The sequence below is a fragment of the Cricetulus griseus genome, chromosome 5 (assembly GCF_003668045.3).
Source record: "Cricetulus griseus strain 17A/GY chromosome 5, alternate assembly CriGri-PICRH-1.0, whole genome shotgun sequence".
NCBI lineage: Eukaryota > Metazoa > Chordata > Mammalia > Rodentia > Cricetidae > Cricetulus > Cricetulus griseus.
The window spans coordinates 126,834,922-126,857,954 of record NC_048598.1 but is presented as its reverse complement, the minus strand read 5'-3'; the positions used below and the strand labels follow the sequence as shown (position 1 = coordinate 126,857,954).

General features: G+C 45.9%; 1 protein-coding gene across 1 annotated transcript in view; it reads right to left on the bottom strand.

Moving 5' to 3' along the window:
• Nucleotides 1-22,546, bottom strand: part of Sptb (spectrin beta, erythrocytic) — a 70,283-nt gene extending 47,737 nt beyond the window's left edge. The window contains exons 1-3 of the mRNA XM_035445724.1: nt 22,399-22,546; nt 1,785-1,936; nt 119-292 (exon numbers count right to left, since the gene is read on the bottom strand). Of these exons, the coding sequence (XP_035301615.1) occupies nt 119-292; nt 1,785-1,936; nt 22,399-22,546 (474 nt within the window). The remainder of the gene's footprint in view (nt 1-118; nt 293-1,784; nt 1,937-22,398) is intronic.
• Nucleotides 22,547-23,033: the final 487 nt, after the last annotated feature.

Below are 23,033 nucleotides of genomic sequence, written 5' to 3'. Positions count from 1 at the left end.
TGGGCTTCTAGCCTCCCTAGATGCACATAATCACACTCTAGTCAGCATTTTGTAAGGTTCTTGTTCCTGCTGACCAGCTTTGCGAGATCCCCTCAGTTCTTCCACCCACAGGACCCACCTGGAACCGGAGGATGATGGTCCAGATGAGGCCGAGGACCAGGCGGTGGTTGCCATCCACGATGTCATGGGAGCCCATATTCTCCAGGTGCACGCGCTGCTCCTTGAGGAACTGCAGGGCTTTGTCCACGTTCTCCAGGCAGTGGATGCGCATCTTGCCCTTGGTGGGTCTTGGCTAAGGGACAGCAATGGCCTCATGGGCATGAAGGGTCTTCACAGTCACACCACAGGTGGCTGCAACCTGTATCAGCTGATGCCATTGGCTCTACCTTTCATCTTCCTGATCAAATTCCAGGTTCCACAGTCACTCCTGACACTTTTCTTTGTTTACATTTATCTGTTTTCAGTTTTATGTTTATGGGTGTTTTGCCTGCCTATATGTCAGCACACCACGTGCACGCAGTGGCCACGGAGTCCAGAAGAGGACATTAGATACCCTGGAACTGGAGCTATAGGCTGCCATATGGGTACTTGGAATTGAAACTATGTCCTCTATAAGAGTAGCCAGTGCTTAACTGGTGGGCAATCTCTCCATCACCTCTTTCCTTTTAGCAAAATTCACAAGGTTCCTGTCTCAAGCACTCACAGCTAGTCAATAATAAGAATGGTTTTTCAGACTGTTGGTTGACAATTTCCGCATCCCCACCAAATCTTCTTCCTCCCCTGCATACCCCAGACAGAACCCAAGGGGTGGGTAAATATGCATGCGTGAGCAGATATGTAGGCGTGTGTACATATGGAGGCCAGAGGACAGCCTTGGGTGTCATTCTTCAGTTACTGCTCACCATTTTTGTTTTGTTTGTTTGTTTTGAGACAGTCTCTTACTGATCTGGAACTTGCCAAGTAGGCTGTATTGGCTGTCAGGGAGTCCCAGGAATTGCCCAGTATCTACCTCCTGGGTGCTGGGATTACAAAAGCACGCATGCCACCATGCCCAGCTCTCCCATGTGCATCCTGAGGGTCAGACTCCCGTCCTCAAACACTTTACCAGCTTGGCCTGTAAACTGTCTTTTGAAGGGATCCTGGAGCAACTCTTTCAAGTGGAGTTTCAGTGTGGGCTAAAAAGGCAAGAGCTACAGTCTGGACTGCAAGATGGAAGAACACGGTGCTTTTTCACTCAGGCCCCGAGGGTCTCACAACACCTCATTCTATACATGGAGGAAGTAGAGGCAAAGCAGATCCTACCCGATATGCCCAACGTCACAAAAAAGTGACAGAGTAAAGCATACACCCTCACCCATCACAATGCTGGGCAGGGACAACCAAGAGGCCCCCTAACAGGCTTCCACTTGGACCTGTGACAAAGTACACAGCAAACTTTCTTCCATACTTTCCCCTTGGTTCCAAGAGGAACGCCAATTTCTCCAGCAGCTCATACATCTAGACCCATGCATTCCAGCTCCAGATTGCCCAGACCCCAGTGAGAATGGCAAAGCCCTGCATAGCTTCTGGAATGAACCTGAAGGTTAAAGAGGTGGGAGTGGTCAGAAGCGAGCAAGACAATCTGGGAAGAAGTCAGAGAAGCCAGTCAGCCACAGAGACCCTTGACATTGTTCTGGAACCTCGAAGAGGAACAGGGAGGAACCCTGGAGGGCTGAGGAAACCCTCTGCAAATGCCTTTCCTGAAGAGGGGTTGATGGCATCAGCACAGGCTGGGAGGGGCTTACCAGCATCTCTCCGGAAAGCACCTCCAGAAGCTTGATGAGCATGCGCCCATCCCGAAGGTCCTTGTAGAGGTCGCTGATACGGCAGGACACTCGAGCCAGGTGGGAGTTGACCCATTTCGTAAAGGTCTTCTTCTGAACAACTTCCCGCTCATCTGGGTGAGGAGAAGAGCCTTGGGTGAGTGGCCTGGGATTGGAAGGACTGGTGTACCATGGAGCTGAAGGGTTTTACTGTAGTTTTAGTGTTGTCCTTGCCTGGCAGAGGAGGCTGTTGCACTCATTCTACCTCGTTTCTGGGAGTATATGCCAACCTTGGCATCATGGGACCATCAGAACCAAGGTGGGGCAACCACCGCTACCACCACCACCACCACCATCACCACCATCCATGCACTGTAGCAAGATACCCTGATTCAGCCACCTGTTTCCTGATGTCAGACAGAATATTCTGCACTATTCTGCCATTGAATTCAGCTCTATCCACTCAATCCATCCACTGTCCTCCTTCCCTACTGCCATCCATCCATCCATCCATCCATCCATCCATCCATCCATCCATCCATTTCCTCTGCCTAGAATGCTCTTAAGCATTTTCCTACGTGCCCTTCACTTAATTCCTATTCATCCTTTAAAATCAGGGCTTTTCTAAACTCTCACTCTGAGCTCCTCATGTGTGCTGTGATTCCTGAGTTCTCATTGTAAAGGATTAGTTGAATATGTCTTTCCTACAAGACTGTGGGCTCCTGGGGCTCATAGTAGTCTGTATCATTTGCCTTTCGTTCCCAGGCCCGAAGCTTGATGGTGCCCAGTAGGCACTCTATAGCTGTATCATGGGGGTCTAGTGAAGCATTTACTCAGTTGTGCTGTGTGGCGGGCCTGTGCCAGGCCTAATGATACACGGTATGCTCTCAAGCAGTCAGTTCCTGCTATGTAGAAAATGACAAGAAGAGTTGAGACTTGCAGACCTCTGATCCACATGAGGTCAGAGGGAATGAAGGTTTGGGCTGGAAGCTGTCCATGCATATGTAGCCATCTCACTCCCAGAATGGCAGGCAAGGGATCTTGACTTTCGGCCCTGAGATGGTGACAGGGTACCTCCACACTGAATCAGCAAACCAAGCCCCCAGTCCATGTTAAACTAGTTTAGATGGGCACCGACTGGCACCTCTGGGCAAGTAAATACTGCTGAGGCATCCAGGCTGGGCTTGAGAGAAGAGAGGCTGGGCAGCACAGAGGGGAAAGAATGGCAGGGAAGAGTAGCAAGAGGAGGAAAAAATATGATAGAAACAGTAGGGGAGAAGACAGTGTGATTTTGTGATTTTGTGAACAGCACTTGTGGAGCTGACCTAGTAGTACGTCTGGGTCTGGGGGCCTGCAGGGCCCCTGGGCAGAGTGTTGTACGAGTGGGTCCCAGCCAGGGGGAAATGTCAACACTAGGAGAGGATGCTAGATGTGCACTCAACTGAGTCCAAACCGGGGAAAGGTTGGCTTTTTAAATTATTAAATATCAGGCTTGACATAACATGAAGAGGAGCTGAGCCGGTGCTGCCCCTGGGGTATGATGCTGCCAGCTCCGGAGACTCACGGCATCAGATTCCTGCCTACTTGGTGGCTATTTTAGTGTTAAGAACTCAGCCTCTTTATTTGTCTGTTCATTCATTCAGCAAATGCTTACTGTACAACCATAAGGTGTTCAGCACTGAGTGGAGGTCGTAGGGAATGCAAACACAAGCCAGAGGGTTCCTACACCGAGCAGACTTACTCTATGAGAAAAATGATGGGTGTATGAGCTACATATAAACACTTCTAAGGCGGCCACTTAAATAAGCTTTCCATGAAGTGGAGGAGAACTGTGTTGATTTTAAATAAACATAAAACTTAAGTGGCATTCACTCATTCTGGGACTCTGGGCCAAGGAAATCCCCAATGTACCCTTCCATCAACAGCAAATTAAAATGTTTTCTTGATTTCAAGGGCTGCTTTAGCGAAAAATGTAAGAAAAGTTTGGGTGATATGCTGGATAGAATGCAGCAGTATTTACTGTGGGTATGATGGGGTTTAGCAGAGCCAGCTACAGTCCCCACCTGACCCCAAGGCCTTCCCTAACCTGCTCCTTAAGTTAGAGGTGAAATCTCTGGTCACGGGACCAGAAGTGAGAGCACCCTAAATGCTAACACCCTCTTTTTGTTTCCTAATTTTCCTGTTCATAAAAATCCAAAGGTTTGCCTGGTAGTCTTTAATCCCAGCACTAAGGAGGCAGAGGCAAGTGGATCTCTGTGAGTTCAAGGTCAGCCTGATCTACAGAGCAAGTTCCAGGACAGCTAAGGCTACACAGAGAAACCCTGTCTCAAAAAAACAAATCAACAAAACAAATAAAAACAAACAATACAAAGATTTCACTACATGGTGCTAACCCCTGTTTTGTTTTGCCTGGCAAAGAATACATGCTTCTAGCTAGGGACACAGAATCTAACTCCAGGATGCTAGGCTGGCGTAAACACTGGTACAGAAGTCTGGTAAAACACCCTGAGCCCTCCTCAGTTTTCAACACACAGTGACGCTGGAGTTGCAGGCTTGGAGCACAGCAGATGGCCTCTTGACTGCCTTAATTTAAGGTGGGGAGATTACCCAGAATCCCGAGCACCGTGAAACACTCTGCAGTGATGAGACATGGGAAAGATTCCGAGAGGCTAATGATGACCAAAAGCAGAGTAAGGGCCCAGGGGTGAGGATTAATCTCCATTAGCTGCTCACTCGGCTGCTGCACACTGGCATGCTCAGCACATTCCTCCCTCAAGACCCAGACGCTCCTCCTCGGGAGCCATCTGAGTGCAGGAGAAGCCAGTGGCCCCGAGCCAGCTGCACTGGGAACCACGGTAGTATGAGCAAAAAGAGAGGGAACTGCGTGAGGTCTGCTGTTCACAAGAGAAAAGGAAAGCCTTAGCGAGGCCCTGCAGGAGCTAGGGCTTATTTCTAGGGCAGGAATGTGGCGGGGGCTTGGATGCTGTGGTGGTTTGAATGTAATTGGCCCCCATAAACTCATAGAGAGTGGCACTATTAGGAGGTGTGGCCTTGTTGGAGGAAGTGTGTCTCTGTGGGGGTGGGCTTTGAGGTTTCATATATGCTCAAGCCACGCCCAACATCTCAGTTCAGCTTACTGTCTGTGCATTTTCTCATGACTGTGATGCGAACCATGGTGAGCGACTTGGCTACATCTGGAATCAACTGAAACCTAAACAACTGGGTATGTCTTGATTGGCCCATCTGGGGCGAGGGGAGTTACTCTAAATCTGGGCCACACCTCTGGTGGCTGTCCACATAAAAGCACATGGAAGAAGGAACTTTTCGCCTTTTTCCTGCTTGCCCTCACTCTCCCTGGCAAAGTAATCATAATCTGTTCTGTTGGTGAGGCATTACTGTGTTGGTCTCAGGAACCACTTCAGGCTTCCCATGGAGACAGAAGCTCTCTAGGAATCCTCCAAGACTCCAGCACCAGATTGGGACTCCTGACCTTCAGCCCATGGACTGAACAGCTACTGAATTGGTGGCCTTCTGTTGGGAGTTAGCAATTGTTGGATTGCCCAGACAGACTTCAGCCTGTAAACCACTCTAATAAATGGCATTTGAGAGCAAGCATGCACACAGACACAGACAGACAGACAGACAGACGCGTGCTCACGTGCTCTCATGCACACACACACACACACACACACACACACACATTTTTATCAGGTCTGTTATTCCTTTAGAGCAGTGGTTCTCAACCTGTGGGTCGTGACCCCTGCAGAGGGTCAAACAGCTCTTTCACAGGGGTTACCCAAAACTATCTGCATATCAGATATTTATATTATGATTCACAACAGTAACAAAATTACCATTATGAGGTAGCCACAAAAATAACTTTATAGTGGTGGGCCACCATGACATGAGGAACTGTATACTAAAGGCTACTGCATTAGGAAGGTTGAGAATCACTGCTTTAGAGAATTAGACAACCCTGGCTAATACAAACATGCAGGCTACACAAAGTAATACTGCATTAGTTAGCAGATGAATAGCCTTTATAGCAGATGCTCATGGAGTCAATGTGGAGAGAGGTCATTCTGACAACTGGAGGTTGTCAAGAAGGTCTTCATTATGAAAAACACTTTGGAGGGCAAGAAGGAAATGAAATGAGCCCAAACAGACAGACTACCCAACAACTACAGGTTAGGGGCTATGTGTGGAAAATAGTCCACACTTTAAGATGGACATGGAAATCTCTGAAACGAGAGGCTTAGAAATATAGACTAAGGGCTGGAGAGATGGCTCAACAGTTAAAGAGCACTGGCTGCTCTTCCAGAGGACTTGGGTTCAATTCCCAGCACCCATATGGCAGCTCACAGCTGTCTGTAACTTCAATTCTAGTGAATCTGGCACCTTCACACTGGCATACATGCAGGCAGACTACCAATATACATAAAAACAAATAAAATCTTTAAAAAGAAAAACAGACAGACTGAAAGGTCCTGGGTTCAATTCCCAGCTATCAAGAAGGGAAGGATGAGGGCTAGGGCACAAGTGGGAATGGGAAGGAGTATTTTAACACCTAAATTTAATTCTAGAGACAAAAGGAACCAGGGAAGGTGTGGCAAGGTCACCCCAAAATATTAATCTGCAAGACCCCTAATGGTAATAAAGAGACAAAGTGGTTCATGTTACATCTTAAAATAAGTATTTAAAATCTACATAGGGACAACCTTAAAAGATCTCCGAGTCCTACAAAAGAAATTATGAGCAAATGGATCACACAAACTTCAAGTATAACCTTATGATAAAACTGTGTCATATTATCATATGAAAGGCAGACACAGCCAAGAAGAAGAAGACATGGCGCTGGCAACATATAGGTATTTGACATCTCATAAAAGTACATTTCAAATATGTAGGGAAAAGAGAGAAGGATTATTCAGCAAAGTTTTTTTTTTCTCAAAAGCAGAGGACCACTTAGGAAAAATTAAATCTGTACTTTTATTCCAGAAAGAATATTTTTGAATTTTTTAATTTAATTTTTGATCCAAATTTAGTTGAATAAAAACTGAAATGTACAAAATGAAACTATAAAAACACAATAATCGATGATGATAGGACAGTTGTTTAAAATAAGGCTAATGGAGGGTCAGTATAACACCAAATCTAAAAGCCAGAGATGAAAGATTGGAAGCTCAAGTTATGAAAAACTTTTGTGTGGGGGTTGGAGGGAGAAAACTATGAGCAAGGGCAAACTGTAAGAAATGCCATCGGGTGTTTCACAGAGGTTAATGTGCTTAACATGTGAAAAAAAAATACTCCTATAGTTTGACCTGGAATGGTCCTCCAATGTCCATGTGATAGAGGCTCAATCTGGTCTATAACTTCCTGCTCCTGGAAGGCAGTGGAAACTTTAGGATGTGGGGTCCAGCAGGAGGTGGTTGGGTGGCTGTGGCATGTGGTGGATTGAATGAAGATGACCCCCATATTTGAATTCTTGGTCCCCAGTTGGTGGCTATTTGGAAAGATTAAGGGGGTGGGCTTGTTGGAGGTGTATCACAGGGACCAGGCTTTCAGGTTTCAAAAGCACGGGGCCTTCCCATTAGCACTCTCTGCTTCCTACCTGAGGATGAGGAGGCAAGCACTCAGCCACTGCCCCAGCACCATGCCTCCCTGCCTACCTGCCACCACACTCCCTGCCGTGATGGTCATGGACTCCAGCCATTCCCAAAAATCTCTCTCTTCTGTAAGTTGCTTTGGTTTGGTGTCTTATCACAGCAATAGAAGCACAACAATCTCAAAAGAGGGTTACAGGACCCAATGCACCGTCCCCATCCTTGTTCTTCCCACCTTTTTAGTTTTTGTTTTTAAGAAAAGGTTTCTCTGTGTAACAGTGTCACACCAAATCCAGTAGATTCTGTGTGACAAGTTCCACAGGCTGAGGGGAAAACTTCAAAAGAAGGAGGTCTCCTGGAACTGGTTGTGAAACTCTTGGCCAGAAAAAAATATTGGGCTGCGATTCTCGTGGTAATTTCTGTTTGTTCTTCTATTCCTTCTTCATATTAATGAAATGTTCCTGACATTTCAAGTGAGAGGTAAAGATAAGAAACCATTCCCTGAGATGGGGGGGTCACTAGCCATGACCTCATCTCTGGAAACCAGTGCTTTCCAAATCATTCATGTCATTCACACAGGTACAACTAGCAAAAACTTTCCCAACAACAAAATTCCATATGGCTGTACATGTGTCATCGAGAGTGAGCTTTAGTGTCTGGTAAAGAAAGCTTTTAATAAGAAAGAGTTAAAATAGTTAAAATAGTTCAATATTTCAAAAACTCACAAGAAGTAGGTAAGAGATGTTAAACAATAACTGACCATAAAAATTTATTAATTTGATTTAAGAAATATGTGGTTAGCCTTGGATGATTCTCTGTTTTGATTAACCAAGGACAATTCTATGTTTTGGTTAACCCCGGACGACTTTACAGTTTGGATTTCTGCATTACTGTGCCAAGTAACAATAATATCATATGTTTGGGTTTGCTTAACAAAAACATCCCCTGAGAAAATACCTCTTTAAAACAGCCTTGCTTGAGAACTGCAAAATACACTCAGATTCAAACCACCTCTGTGTTTGTTTCTGTTTGTCACTGCCAAATCCTTACCCACCTAGTCTTCGAGAACCCTCATCCCATGGACCCCTATACCCGCTGGGGTAACCTGTGGCATAACAGTACTGGATGTCCTGGAACTCACTTTGTAGACCAGGCTGGTCTCAAACCCACAGAGATCCACCTGCCTCTGCCTCCTGAGTGCTAGGATTAAAGGCATGTGCCACCACCGCCAGCCTTTTCCCAATTTCTTGTGTGTGCAAGTGTATATCTCGGTTATGAGGTCAGCAGCTCTGACCTTCTCTGTGTTTCCACCATGGCACAACGCCTCACCAAAGTAATGCAATCTATACATTAAATAGACCTTTTCTCCTCATAAATTGACTAACTCGAGAGTTTACAGCAAGAGAGCCTGGCTAACACAACTGTCCATAAGTTGAAAGGAAATGATTAACAATGTGAACGAAGAATTAACAGGAAAAAATATATAAAAAATCTTTCAAATATATAAAAAGTTATCCATGATGCTCATAGAAGTACACATTAAAAGGACACACATGACGCTGAAGGGTTGACTTAGCAGTTAACAGCATGCCGGGCAGTGGTGGCTCACACCTTTAACCCCAGCACTCAGAAGGCAGAAGTAGACAGATCTTTGTGAGTTCAAGGCCAGCCTGGTCTATAAGAGTGACTTCCAGAACAGGCTCCAAAGCTACACAGAGAAACCCTGTCTCAAATAAACAAAAACAAGCAACAAATAAAGCTGTTAATAGCACTTGCTGCTTTTGCAGAAGGCCTAAATTGATTCCAAGCTCCTCCATGGTGGCCCACAACCCTCTTTAACTCTGGTTCCAGTGAATCCAATGCTTTCTTCAGACCTCCCTGGGCACCAGGCACACATGTGGTGCACAAACATACAGTCAGGCAAAACATTTATAAACATTAAATAAATGCAGAAATGAATTAAAACATACACATGTACACACAAATATAAAAATGAACTGTTCTTACTAGAAAAGGCAATCATGAGACAACTGGGAAAATACTTCTCTCAGATTTTGATTATCAGGGAATTGTTGCTAATGTGTCAGGCATAAGAGTGGTACAATGTTTTTTGTTTGTTTGTTTTTCTCTTTGAGACAGGGTTTCTTTGTATAACAACCTTCACTCTGTAGTCCAGGCTGGCCTCTAACTCACAGGGATCTGCCAGCCTCTGCCTTCTGAGTGCTGGGATTAAAGGCATGCACCACTACTGCCTGGCAAGAGTGGTAAAATATTTAAGTGGGAAATGTTCTTGTTTATCAGAGACACAGACAAAGGGAATTACAGGTAGCTGAAAGGAAACCCTCAAGACGTCTTTAGTTTACTTCAAAATAATTCAGCCCCCAAACACACAGACATATCAATAACACTAAATTTGGATGATGGTTTATTTTATCTTCACCCCCGGTATTTTCATGTTTGGAATTTCTCATGCTAACAGTACAGCTCGTGAAGACACGTATGCTTCACTCATCAGATGAAAAAAGATTGGAAACTGTGACAAAATGGAGTTCTGGCAAGAGTGTGGGGGACGCAGCATTCACATGCTGCTGGAAAGAGTTTAACTAGGCTGGCCTCTACGAAAGGCAACTTGGCAAGGATGGTCTCAAATGCACATACAAATGATTCCATTTCTAGGAATGTACCTCACAGGCACACTCAGACTTCCAACATCAAGTAGGTTCAGGGCTATTCACTCTAGTTTTGCAAATAGTTAAATAATAGAAATAACCTGAATATATACAATTGGATTATTTGTTACCTTAAAATTATATGTTCTCGCTGGGCACTGGTGGCTCACACCTTTAATCCCAGCACTCAAAAGGCAGAGGTAGGCGGATCTCTGTGAGTTCGATGCCAGCATGGTCTCCAGAGCAAGTGCCAGGATAGGCTCCAAAGCTACACAGAGAAACCCTGTGTTGAAAAACAAACAAACAAACAAACAAACAACAACAACAAATTATATTTTCTTACAGTGGAAAATCATTTAACTGAAACTAGAATGAAGAGACTTTCATGTATTAATATAATTTCAAGATACATTGGGTTAAAATGTGTAGAACTGTGCAAAAATTAAATAAAATATTCTGGGAAAGATACATAAAATGTGGTTAATTTAGCACGGCGTTGGTGGTGCACGCCTTTAATCCTAGCACGCAGGAGGCAGAGGCAGGTGGATCTCAGTCAGTTTGAGGTCAGCCTGCTTTACAGAGTGAGTTCCAGGGCAACCAAGGCTACACAGAAAAACCCTGTCTCAAAAAACCAAAACAAACAAAAAATGTGGTTAACTCTGTGACCCAACTATTTATTCCTCCTATGCCCATAAAACTCTAGTGCTTCACGACTTTCTCCATTTTCTCTGTTTGAAATGTCTCAAAACAAAGAATGGTGAGCTGGGGATGGAGCCCGGTGGTGGAGAGCCTGCCTAACATACAGGAGCACCAAGATTTAATCTCCAGTTCCAAAACAAATAGACAAAAAGTAGAGACTGACAACCCACAAAAGCAACAATGGTTACATTAACAAGTATATCAGGTATATTACATAAGAAGTTTCAATGACAACAAAGGGGAACATATATTTTAAGGGGGAATTCAGGCTCTCAAGCCATATGCATAATATGACTTTATAAATAAAAAAATTAGGGCTGGAGAGATGGCTCAGCAGTTAAGAGCACTGACTGTTCTTCCAGAGGTCCTGAGTTCAATTCCCAGCACCACATGGTGGCTCACAACCACCTTGAATGAGATCTAGTGCCCTCTGCTGGCATGCAGGCAGAAGACTGTATACGTAATAAATAAATAAAATCTTAAAAAAAAAATAAAGCTGGTGGAATTTGTTTTCTTCTTAATTGGTCATATAAATAGTTTCTACAATAATTAAAAAAAGAAAAGGAAAAGAAAATTTCTGCTATGAGTATATATTACTTTTTAATTTTTTAAAAATTTTATGTACATTGATTGGTGCTTTGCCTACATGTATGTCTGTGTGAGAGAGTCCCAACCCATTGGAACAAGGGTTTCAGACAGATGTGAGCTGCCATGCGGATACTGGGAATCAAGTCAAACCCGAGTCCTCTGGAAGAGCAGCCAGTGCTCTTAACCATTGAGTCATCTCTCCAGCCCCCGAGCATATATTACTTTTAATAACAAGAAACAACAGATGGCACAGAGACTAGGGTGAAAGTTCATAAACCTCAAGTAATAAACGATACAAGTTTTAAAAGGGCAGCCTCCTTGAAGGAGTCTGCACTTTAACCAGCTCTGAGTCTAACACTGTGGCCAAAATTAGCTAGAAAGACAAGTGGGATAAGAGGCCATGAGAGGCAGATGATAGTCTATGAGAGGCCCGTGATTGGCCTGTGAGAGACAAGAGAGGCCTGTGATTGGCTCATTGAGCATGACCTGAAAGAATGGTAAGCAGATTTCCAGCTCAGGCTTGCTCTCCAATTCATTCCCAGAAGCCAAGGCTGCGGCAACCACAGTGAATTAGGATTTTACTCCCGAGAACTTGAGACAAGCCTTAGTGACACAGAAGCCAATCCTTTACACAACCAAGATCAGAAGCAGACCCTCTCGGATACATCATAAGAGACGTCGGTGGCATGAATTCCATTCCTGTTTAACTCTTGGGGGAAATTTTCCTTTCAACCAACTCACTTCCAGTAGACTGGTACTGTGAACAGCTAAAGGTGGTTCCCCTGCCCTTAAGGATTGATGGTCTAGCTAGAGTTGATACTAAAGGAGCTTTAGGATGTGACTACAAACCTGAAAACACAAAATGTCACGATAAAGCACATAAAAATGATAAGAGTCGAACACAATAAAGTTGTCTAGCTAGCATGGAGTAAATTAATGTAAAGGAAGACTAGAAAGCCATTAAAGCAATGGGTCACAACCCCTTTGGTGGATCGAAGGATTCTTTTACAGGGGGTCGAATGTCAGATATCCTGCATATCAAATATTTACATTACAATACATAACCAGCAAAATTACAGTTATGAAGTAGCAATGAAGGAAAGTTTATGGTTGGGAGTCACCACACATAAAGAACTGTATTAAAGGGTTAAAGTGTTAGGAAAGTTGAGAACCACTGTATTAAAGTGATAAAAACTACATATTTGCTAATGAGAACTGATGAAGTGTATTTAGTGAAAAGATTTAGAATTGCTGGTAACATTCTAATACTTATATAATCATATATTTACAGACATGAAAATAGTTTTGAGACATTAACATTCAGTTCTTTATTTTTTATCTTTTCTGTGCTAAAGTATATTCTGGTTAATAAAGTGCATAAAAGATACAAAAGTAATTGTCCTGCAGTTTTCTGTCACAGCAAAAGAAACCAATTTATCATAAATCAGTTTAAATCAAAACATTCTTTGAAGGCTAGTTTGGATCTGACGTTTGGAGATGATAATGCCTTTAGATTGCAGGGAAGAAAAGGGGCTCCTGTTCAAAGCTCCTTGGGTGGGAAGGGTGTGTGTGCGTGTGTGCATGTGTGCATGCGTGAGAGTGTGTGTCTATGTGTACATACATGCATGTGTGTGTGCGTGCTTGATGGTGTGTGTGTGTGCTCACATGTGTGCACACTCCTGTGTGTGTGATGGCTAAACTTGGTTGCAACTTGACTATATCTGCAATTAACTGGAATGCAAATGGTGGGCACACCTGTGAAGGACTTTTCCTTAATTAAATCATTTGAAGTGGGAAGGTGCTCAAAGAACCACTTCTAATCAAAGAACCAGTTGAGGTGGAAGATCCACCTTTAATTTGGCCACACCTTCTGCTGGCAGCTGATAGAAAGAAGGAAGAAGAAAGTTTGCTCTGTGCCTGCTTGCCCTCATTCTCAACGGCATGTCCACTCCTTCACTGGCATTAGAGCCTACTTCTTCGAGATTCTGGTGTATACGGAAGACCAGCTGAGGCATCGAACCTCACAGACTGAACAACTACTGGATTCTTGAATCTTCCATTGGTAGATAGCCATTATTCGACTAGTTGGACCACAGCCTATAAGCCATTCTAATAAATCCCTTTTATATACAGAGATTCATAAATTCTGTTTCTCTAAAGATCCCTGACTCATCCAGGGGACAACTGACCCATCCAAAAGAAATCCAGGACGAATGGCTAATTGTGGTGCTTATTACCAAAGTGCATGCTGGCCTCCAGGCATTGCAAGTACCTGTTACAGAGTCCCCAGCTGCCATCCTGGCTCCTCTTAGCTCTTCTCACCCTGTCCCCATCCCTACTTCTCCAGCCCATTGGACTTCCCTTCCCCCAGTTTCTCATTCCTATACAACCCTGCCAAGTGCTCTCTTTGCTCTCTTGGCTCTCTCCTGGTTCTCCGCTCTTGTCTCTTGGTCCTCTTCTTTTGATCTTCTTTGCTCCCTCTCTCTTCTCCTCCTCTGTCACCACCGTCCCCCTCCCCATGGCCTGGTCCAGTCTGCTGGCCATGTTCAATTTACTACTTTCTCTCCCTGCTCTGGACTCTTCCAGAAGCCTCTGTTTGTTCCCTCCCTCACATCTACAATAAAAACCTCCTCAAGCGTGCCTTGGAGGGGTCACGTCCTCATTTCATTCACAACCAGCAAGTGTGTTTATGTGTGCATGTTTGGGGTTGGAATGTAAAGCAGGTAACTGGCCCAGAGCAAAGGCTAAAGAAGAATTTGAATTTAGTACTCCAATGAAGACCTTGGTGGCTTCCAGGTGAAGAAGGGCAACTCTACAAATGTGTTGGAGGACAATGATTCTATTGCCCTGAGTAAGTAGGATTGGACCCAGCGTGGCTTGGGCAAGGAAACCAATTCACAGTCAATGACAGATACCTCTACTTGGGGTGACATGAAAGGTCTGGATGTAAAGTAACACAATAAATAAAAGACCCAGGGACTGATATTGGGGTTCAACTTGAAGATCAGGGAAGCAAAACAGGCAAGCTACCAGAGAGCTCTTACCTCTAACAGGGCTGGGGCCTTCCTATTCTGAACATAGCTGGAGAATAAATGCCTCCTATTGAATACTGAAGACCCTGCTTCTGTCTTTTACACTACTCTAGTGCTGGAATTAAAGGCATGAGCTCTGTTACACTTTTAGACAGGTTCAATTTCATGTATCCCTGGGTGGCCTTGAACTCAGAGAGATCTGTCTACCTCTTAATCCTGAGTCCTAGGGTTAAAGGTGTGTACCACCACCTCCTAGCTTCTGGCTGCTGGGATTAAAGGTGTGTGCTTGGCTTCTATGGCTTGTGTCTGACTTTGCTTTCTGAATCTTCAGGCAAACTTTAATAAACCATAAATAATATATCACTACAAGCCTCCTCTGGAAAATTCTATGAATCAGAACTCATTGTCCCTGGTAGGTGACAGTATTCTGAAACTATAGGACATCAGTGAAATCAAGGTTTTGATCAGAGAGCTGCAAGAAGATGCAGAAAATCAATAGGCATCTGGAGTGGGTTAGGGTTAGAGATAGACTACCGAGGACCCAGGGATATGCAAGATGGTGGAGGAGGATACGCAACAGTGATGAGCAATATCACCCCAGTCCTGTCTGTAAAGGTGAGGGGAACAGCTCTATTTGGCCCCCTCACAGGGTACTCGAGGGGTTGTGGAGCCAACTTGAATAAACAAGTGGACACAGACTCACGGGTGCCATGTGCTATTAGCATGTGGCAAGCACCCAGTGGGATGTAAGACTACAGAAGTCAAGGTGGTCTAGGATACAGCCTCAATCAAGAGGGGAATTTCTGGAGGACCTAGCCATTGGTTTAAAAGGTTAAATTCACTTTCCCCAAGCCAGGACCCAAAGCTCCATCAACCAGGAAAAGTGGCACTCTGACCTTTGTCGATGATGCCCCATAAGTGGCTTCTCAGGTAGGCAGAACTGGAAGAGCCTGGAGTATCATCTAATTCAAGCTCCTAGTGATCAGGTGAGAAACCAGGGGTCGGGAGAGCAGAAAAGTGGCAGACCAAGCTCCCTCAACATCAGGACAAAAGAACGCTACTGCCAGCATGTGTCACTCAGTAGTCATCTGCCCTTCCTAGAATTCTGTATGGCTTCCCTATACCTGCTGTCCCCATGAAGTCAGAACAACCACCTCAAACCCACACCTAACCACACCACTTAGCTGCTAGAAGCAGTCCTGTTCTCCAGCCCTCTACTGGAGGCCACAGCTCCTATCCTGAGACAACGGAACTCTCTCGGCTAACAGCCTCTCCTTTGACCATTCCACTTGCCATTCTCACTGCAAACAGTCTCCTTTACCACCTTTTTCGAGGTTCTTGCTTCCTTCTGGGATTTCTCTAAGGCCTCTAAGGCCCTCTAGATGATTCCTCCACGTCCTTCCCTCCTTTGCCATTAACTTGTGCTTGGACTGAAGCAAGCTTGCTTAATGGGTGAGTTTGAAACTATGGGTGAGATGGGCAGTGGTGGCGCACGCCTTTAATCCCAGCACTCAGGAGGCAGAGACCGGTGTCTCTGTGAGTTCAAGGCCAGCCTGGTCTACTGAGCAAGGTCCAGGACAGCCTCCAAAGCTATAGAAAAACCCAGTCTCAGGGGAAAAAAAAAAGAAGAAGCTATGGGTTATGTTATAAACTTATACAGTTTCCAGGAAACATTTCCAATGTGGTGTGTGGGTAGGGGGGGATGTATATAATTATTTGATCCTCTCTCACTTGACTGTAAGGTGAGATTTCCTGGCAGATCCAGTTTCCAGCATCTGAAAGCCAGGGTTGGGATGCTAAGTGCTCCCAGACTTCTGCTGGAGCCTCCCTAGCATTCTCTCTTACCGACATGATTAAAAAAAAAAGAAAGAAAGAAAAATGAACAAAATGAACAGATGCTCTGGAAACAACACCCTCGGCACCTCTTCAGCCAGACAGCACACAAGGGAGCCCTCGGGGAACTGGGGGTGAGGATATGGCTGCTCCTAAGAGGCCTGGCGCTGGAGCCTGCCCTTGGGAATGAGGCTTGCAACCCACAGGAATGTCCCAAAGATGGAGGAGGCTATTAATGTGGCTCACTCAGACTGCATGGCACAGGGAGGGAGCAGAATCTTATTATTAACCTCAGAGCATTAATATTTGATAAAGCTTCTTCACAATGATAGATAGTAGTCACCCATGTGAGGGGAACAGCCTGGCTCTGTAAAGAGTCTCAGAAAGGATGAATAGCTTTCATCAGAGAGGAGAGGGTGCTGGAAGACAGCTCAGTCAGTGAAGTGCTTACTGTATTAATATGAAGACCTGAGTCAGATCTCTGGAATCTATGTAAAGGAGTCAGGTATGGTGGCAGGCACTTGTAATCGCAGTTCTGGGAAGGTGGAGAAAAGTGGATTCCTGGGGACTCACTGGCTGGTCGGCCTAGCTTAACTAGTGAGTACCAGACCAAGTGAGATACCCTGACCCAAAAAACAAGGTGGACAGCATCTAAAGAATGTCACTCAACACAGACCTCTGGCCTTTACACACCCCTGCAAGCACACAAGCATCTGTACACACAGGCAACACACACACACACACACACACACAACACACACACACACACACACACACACACACACACACACACACACACACACACATCCCACATGGGAGGAGACAGTGGGAGGAAGTGCTGTCCTGTGGACAGGGAGCTCTTTCTGGGACCACACAGTTCAGGCAGCATGTTGCCCTCTCTTGTGGGCTTCCTGCACAGGAAACCAGCTTCATGAATGCAGAGACCTGCCTGGGGTCGGGCTCAGTTTCACAACTGCCTACCTCCGAGAGGAAGCTGCTGATCCAATTACTTCTCTTCCTCTGACAGTACATTATTAAAATGACTGCTGAGGAGTAGATGTTTATCTGAATAATGTTTTCCCAATATATAATTTCTAGATGTTTTGAAATCAGAGAAGACAAAAACAAAACAAAACCCCAAAACCTTAAAAGCTGCCATTAGTGTCACAGCCTCTGGGCTCACAGGTAATTGGACAGACGCTGTGACCATGAAAAGTTGATGTCTTGGTGGCAGCTGCTTCTTCTGAATCCATCAACAGGCTGTCATGAAGCAGTGGTTGTCTACCCACTGAGGTAAAATCCTGCTCCCTGAGGGAAATCAGACACTCTCTGGACACAAAGCCCTTTCTGGGTCAGTAGGGACAACAGGATCCTAGCATCAGTGGGGAAAACAGCCTGAGGGAAAGGTCTTCAGGCATCTTTTTTTGTTTTGTTTTGCCAGACAGGGTTTCTCTTTGTATCTTTGGCTGTCCTGGAACTCATGCTGCAGACCAGGCTGGCCTCAAACTCACAGAGATCTGCCTGTGTCTGTCTCCCAAGTGCTGCGATTTAAAAAGTGCATCGCCATGGCTGGCCCTTCAGGCATCTCTTAAGGAGACTTTGAAAGCCATTGGCTACCAAGGTCAGGACAAATGCAGGCTACCCTCTTTGGGGAGTCCCAGGACATCCATCGGGGAGCCAGGAGCATTGGACCCTGAGGGCTGTCACCCTGAGATTTGGAATGGAATATCTGCTAGTTACAGAACGTAACCCAAGGGCCTGCAGTGCCCCACCACTACCCGCAGACCCTGTTATATTCTTTAAATTGTCATTCATTCTCACTGCTCAGTTTTCATCCCACTGTCAGGAAGAAGACTACAAAGGGAACACAGAAAGGAATCCGGTCTCCCTTCTGAAGCATCCTGGAGATCCAACTTAAAGGCATAGTGAAGCCAGCTGCATATTGCCATGCCCTTGTTTGAAAGGAGGGGCTCTGTCTAGTTTTCCCTTAGGAACTGTTCCACTGGGCAACACAGGAAGATGGAGACAGAACATGTCAGCCTCTTTTCCTCACAGGCCCCTCAGGAGACTCTGGACTGTTCTCTGTGCTGCAACCTTCAAGATGAGTCTGTGTGCACGACAGGGCTGTACATCACATAAATCACACAGTGAGTGGCATATGGGGAGCGGGATGCCAGGCTGTGTGCCTGTACTACAGGGGGTGTGAGAAGGAGAAAGGGTGTGGGAAGATGAGCAGGGAGGGAGGCACCGTACACTGTTCTCTGCTGGGGACTTCTTTGTGTTGCTGTCTTTCTGGCTGTCCTCTTCCACCTGGGTCCAGGTCACATTTGTCCCCAGGCATTCTCACTGGGGGTGGGGGGGGCGTGTATATAACCAAGTGCAGGGAAGGGTGTGTGAGCAGGCAGGGGTGATGAGGAAAGGGCAGGGGGATCAGCACTCTAGCTGTTGTAATTCTCTGCAGTCCTCAGCACTTTCCCTCCCATTCAGTCAACCGCACACTTTGTGAGTGTGTTCTAACCCAAACAGTGGGAGAGGAAACAGGAGACCCTGGAAGCCTGTCGTCTGGAACACAAAGGCTGGAGCCTTGGGAAGGATAGGGATTTGGGCTTTTCATCTGTTCCCTTCCTCTAGCCCTTAAAGTAGACACCAGAGACAGAAATATAGCTACACCAGAGACAGCCATCAAAGGCTGGTTAGGAAGAAGCCTCCAGGCTACCCACCACTTAGCCAGGCAAATGCGGCCAGCCAGAGTCTGACATTAAGAAGTCAAAGTATGCATATAGACCTAAGGAAATATTCCTTCCGGACCCCAGCAATGCACGCCCACCTCCCACTCCCCACCCCCTCCAAGGTCAAAAGCATCCCCCAATCTCCCCCTTCACTTCAGTCAGATATTTCAAATCAAAAGTCAAGACTTATTCTAGCTCAAGCTCAGGTGTTTATACACAAGGGCAGGGTAACCAGATGGCTTGTTTTGTTAGGCCTAGGTGGAAAAGGACCGAGCCATGCTGGGAAAGGGATCTGACTGAGCCTATAACAGTCTGGTGCTGGGCCCCTTAGGTCTGGAGGCAAAGCAAAGGTCTTGAACCAGATAGTCTCAAGGAGAGAGACAGCATCCACAACTAAGCTTGAGACTATGAGGATAATTTCTGCAGTCCCAGACCAAAAAGTGGGAGAGTACATGGGATTCTGAGTGACAGCGAGGGTGGCTCTAGGAGATCCTAGGAGCCTGTCAGCTTTTTCTTCCGACTTCAGCTTCCCTAGGTAAAGTAGGGATGGGAGGGGTAATCGAGGAAGAAATGGGTCCTGAGCCAGTCAAAGGCAACTGAGCCAATGATCTTGGGCATCTGAGGTTGAGAAAGGACAGAAAGTATTTATAGAGAGCTTTCTTGAGACCAATAAAGTCTACCATTCACTAGTTTTTTATGATTGATTTTTCATTTTTCATAAATTTTAGCTTATTTGATCTTCACAGCCTTGGGAAAGTACTGCCACCACTTTGTAGACTAAGGGTGGTGCTCTTCCATGGCAACAGCAACAGAGGGAGAGTCAGGATTTCAACCTGGATCTTTGTGATATTTTCCTACACTCTAGACCTTCAATAGCAGAAAGATAATGACAGCCCAATATACCCAACCTCACATGTGCACCTACAAAGCAGGCTGCCACCAGCATGAAGAAGCACAGGGCCGAAGCCTTCTGGCCTTAACATTCCTGCAGGTAGTGTGCAGTAGACCATGTGATATGATAGCATCAAGCGTAGCTTTGACTTCATGAGGCCCTACTAGAAAGAGTGACCCCCTGCCTGTCCTGCTAAGATGGCTGCAAAGAGTATGAAGATAAAAATTTAAAGAAGCTAAAACTGAAGCAACCTGACACGCTCCTCTCTCTCCTCTGTCCACCCAGCAGAATGGATCTTCCCAAAGCCCTACCTTGTAGCAGAGATCACTCCACATCACCTCTCAGGAGAAAGCCAGCAATATATTAGGTGATTTGCAGGGGCAATGCAAGGATCCCAGGTTGACATGCTTACTTGGTAACCAGGTTTCTGAGTCAAGGTCAGACCTGGGGTCCTCCACTCTATGCTTTGGAAGGTAAGATGCTCTTGGTGGTGAACAGATTTAAGCAGCCACAACCAACACTAGGGAAGGCTGTTCCCTAATCAATCAACTAGGACTGACCATAAGTTTCTCATATGATACCTTCTCCTCTTTGCCTCTAATCCATCTCTACCACTTTCCCACTGGCTTGCCAGACCTAACTGCTTGCCAGTACTCCCCCAGGCTAATTAGAGACACCTCAAACTCTTCTGATTTCCCAAATTACACACAGCCTTCAACTCCAGCTCCTGGATAAGGCCCCCACAAACTATTCTGATTCTCTATGTATCATCTCCTTTGCTCTCTCATTGCTATTTAATTTATGTGCCTTCCCCACAGTTCTTCTCCAGTTCCACTCATGCTAATTAATTGTGAGCACAGTTCATTTTCCCCTAATAGATTATAAAGTCCTTAGAGACAGATGCTATATTGAATTTGTCTCCACGGTTCCCCACTCTCCTTTTATGTCTAGATGGGGGATTAGATTTAAATTTTGTGGGCATACAACAAACAATTATTAAAATGAAATTTAGCTAGGTTTTGTGTGTGTGTGTGAGTGTGTGTGTGTGCGTGTGTGTGTATGTGTGTGTATAAAGAGGTACACACATTACTTGTGAAACAGATCAAAAAACCTGCACAGGTCAGTCCTACTTCTCATTCTGTCCTTCAGCAAGCATTACAGAACATGGTTACCCTTTCCCTAGACATCACTAGGACCACTGCAGCCAAATATAGCCGTTATGGACAGAGAGGTAAAGCCCCAGAAGGACAAGCCAAGTGTTTCAAGTTGGTTAGGATACTTGAAGAAGTTAAAATTGTTTAAGCAAAAGAAGAAAGGCACTGATATTCCAGAACCCCAAGGAAAACCAAAGGAGGACTCTGTGGCACTAGTGGGGGGGGTGAGAAAATGAGGGGAAAAGTGTTTCCTACAATACACAGGACACAAACAGAGATGGCCTAGTCCTATAATGACAAAGGGACTTGAGGCGCCACTGTCCCCTTTTGTAGTGAGAAACCATTCCACAGGGGCCTAAGTCCCTGCTCATGCCTCCAGGTTTCCCAGGAACCAAGGTATCTGGGACTAGAGTGGAGGAGGAAAGGAGGAAGACACCCCAAGCAGTACCAGAAGGCAGAATTACCCCCAGAATGTGCTATGGGAAGGGCTGAGACTTTCCTGCAAGTAAGATGGCAGCAATCATGGTGTGCTCAGGTCCAATCAGGTAAAAGCCAGCTCCACCCCCATACACACACACCACCACACAGCCCATATAGCCAAAGTTTCTTTATTAAACAAAGATTGAGGGTTGGAATATACTTTCTCTGATCAAGTTCCAGGGAGACAACAGACACAGTTGATTAAAAGGGGAGGGGGGGTGTTTCCTAAAGACTCAGATCTCAGCCAGGAGGGAGTCAAGACATTTCTACCAGAGATGTAAGATATTGCCCCCACACACACACACACACACACACACACACACACACACACACACACACACACACACACACACACGCATAAGGAAGGAAGGAAGGATGAGCCTCATGAGCCTGCTAAATACAAGTCTAATCCCAGTGTAAGGATGAGAGGCTCCGTGCAGCAAACTCCTTCCTAAGGCAGATTGGAAAGGATACTATCTGCTTTTAATTTCCTCTTTTCATTTGGACCACAGACAACGATGCTAATTCCTCTCTCCCTGCATAGTCAGGGCACTAAGTGCACAGGATATCTCCTGAACTTGTGCCTGTGTGGCCCCTCAGGTACTCCTTCACCCAGAGTTTCCTCACACTTCTGACTTTGGTGCCAGATCATTTGGGACAGAGACAGATGGCAGAACCCACCCACCACCAATGCCATCACTTCCCTGCCTCTCAGAGTGCTTAGGAGGAAGTGGGGGATTCTGGGATAAGCACTGAAGTCTGTACTCCTGGGGAAGGGGTGCTCTCTAAATTTTGGCAAAGGCGTTTCAGTTACTGCCATACCAGGACTCACAGAGGCTCCACCATAGCAAGAAGCGGCATGGACCTGATGAGGGTTGTGAATGCGACCTTCTGACCCCCATTGCCCCAAGCAGTACCTGCCAAGGCCTTGATCCGGGACCTCTCAAAGAGCCTGGCTGAGCTGTTGTCATTGTCTAGCTCATCATCCGGGACATCCCAGCGGGCATTGATCCGGCTGTATGGAGGCTGGTTGCCCACGTTTTCAAACTCTGTGGCCGATGTCATGTCAGCAGGCTCTTCTTAGCAGCTGTGCCTGTCTCAGTCTTCATGGAAGGGTCCCTAGGGGACAGCAACACAGTCAGAGGGTTAGTTTCCAAGCCCCTTGCTGGGTTTCTCAGTGGAAACTTATTAGGGGAATCCAACAGAGGTGGATCCTACAGGAGCCATGCACTGTGCTGCCTGTCAGAGCATATTTCTTCCCCCGGGGTCTCAGGGTCCTGTGTTACAGGATTTTGCCGCAGGAATAACGGCGGCGGCAGTGAGAGTGACTGAGAGCTGCATGCGGCAGGGTCAGGATGGCCAGCAGGTGGAGATGTAAGTCCCAGCCAGCCACTTTCCTTCAAACCTGCTGCCAGGGCTGTGGAGAGCAGCTTGAGAGACAGCTCTCCTGGGAGCCAGAGGCTGGGGGCTGTGAGGTGGCCAAATGAGGAAGAGAACCCCTACTCCTGGTGGTGGAGAGAAGGACAGGCAGAGAAGAGGAGAAGTTGAAAGA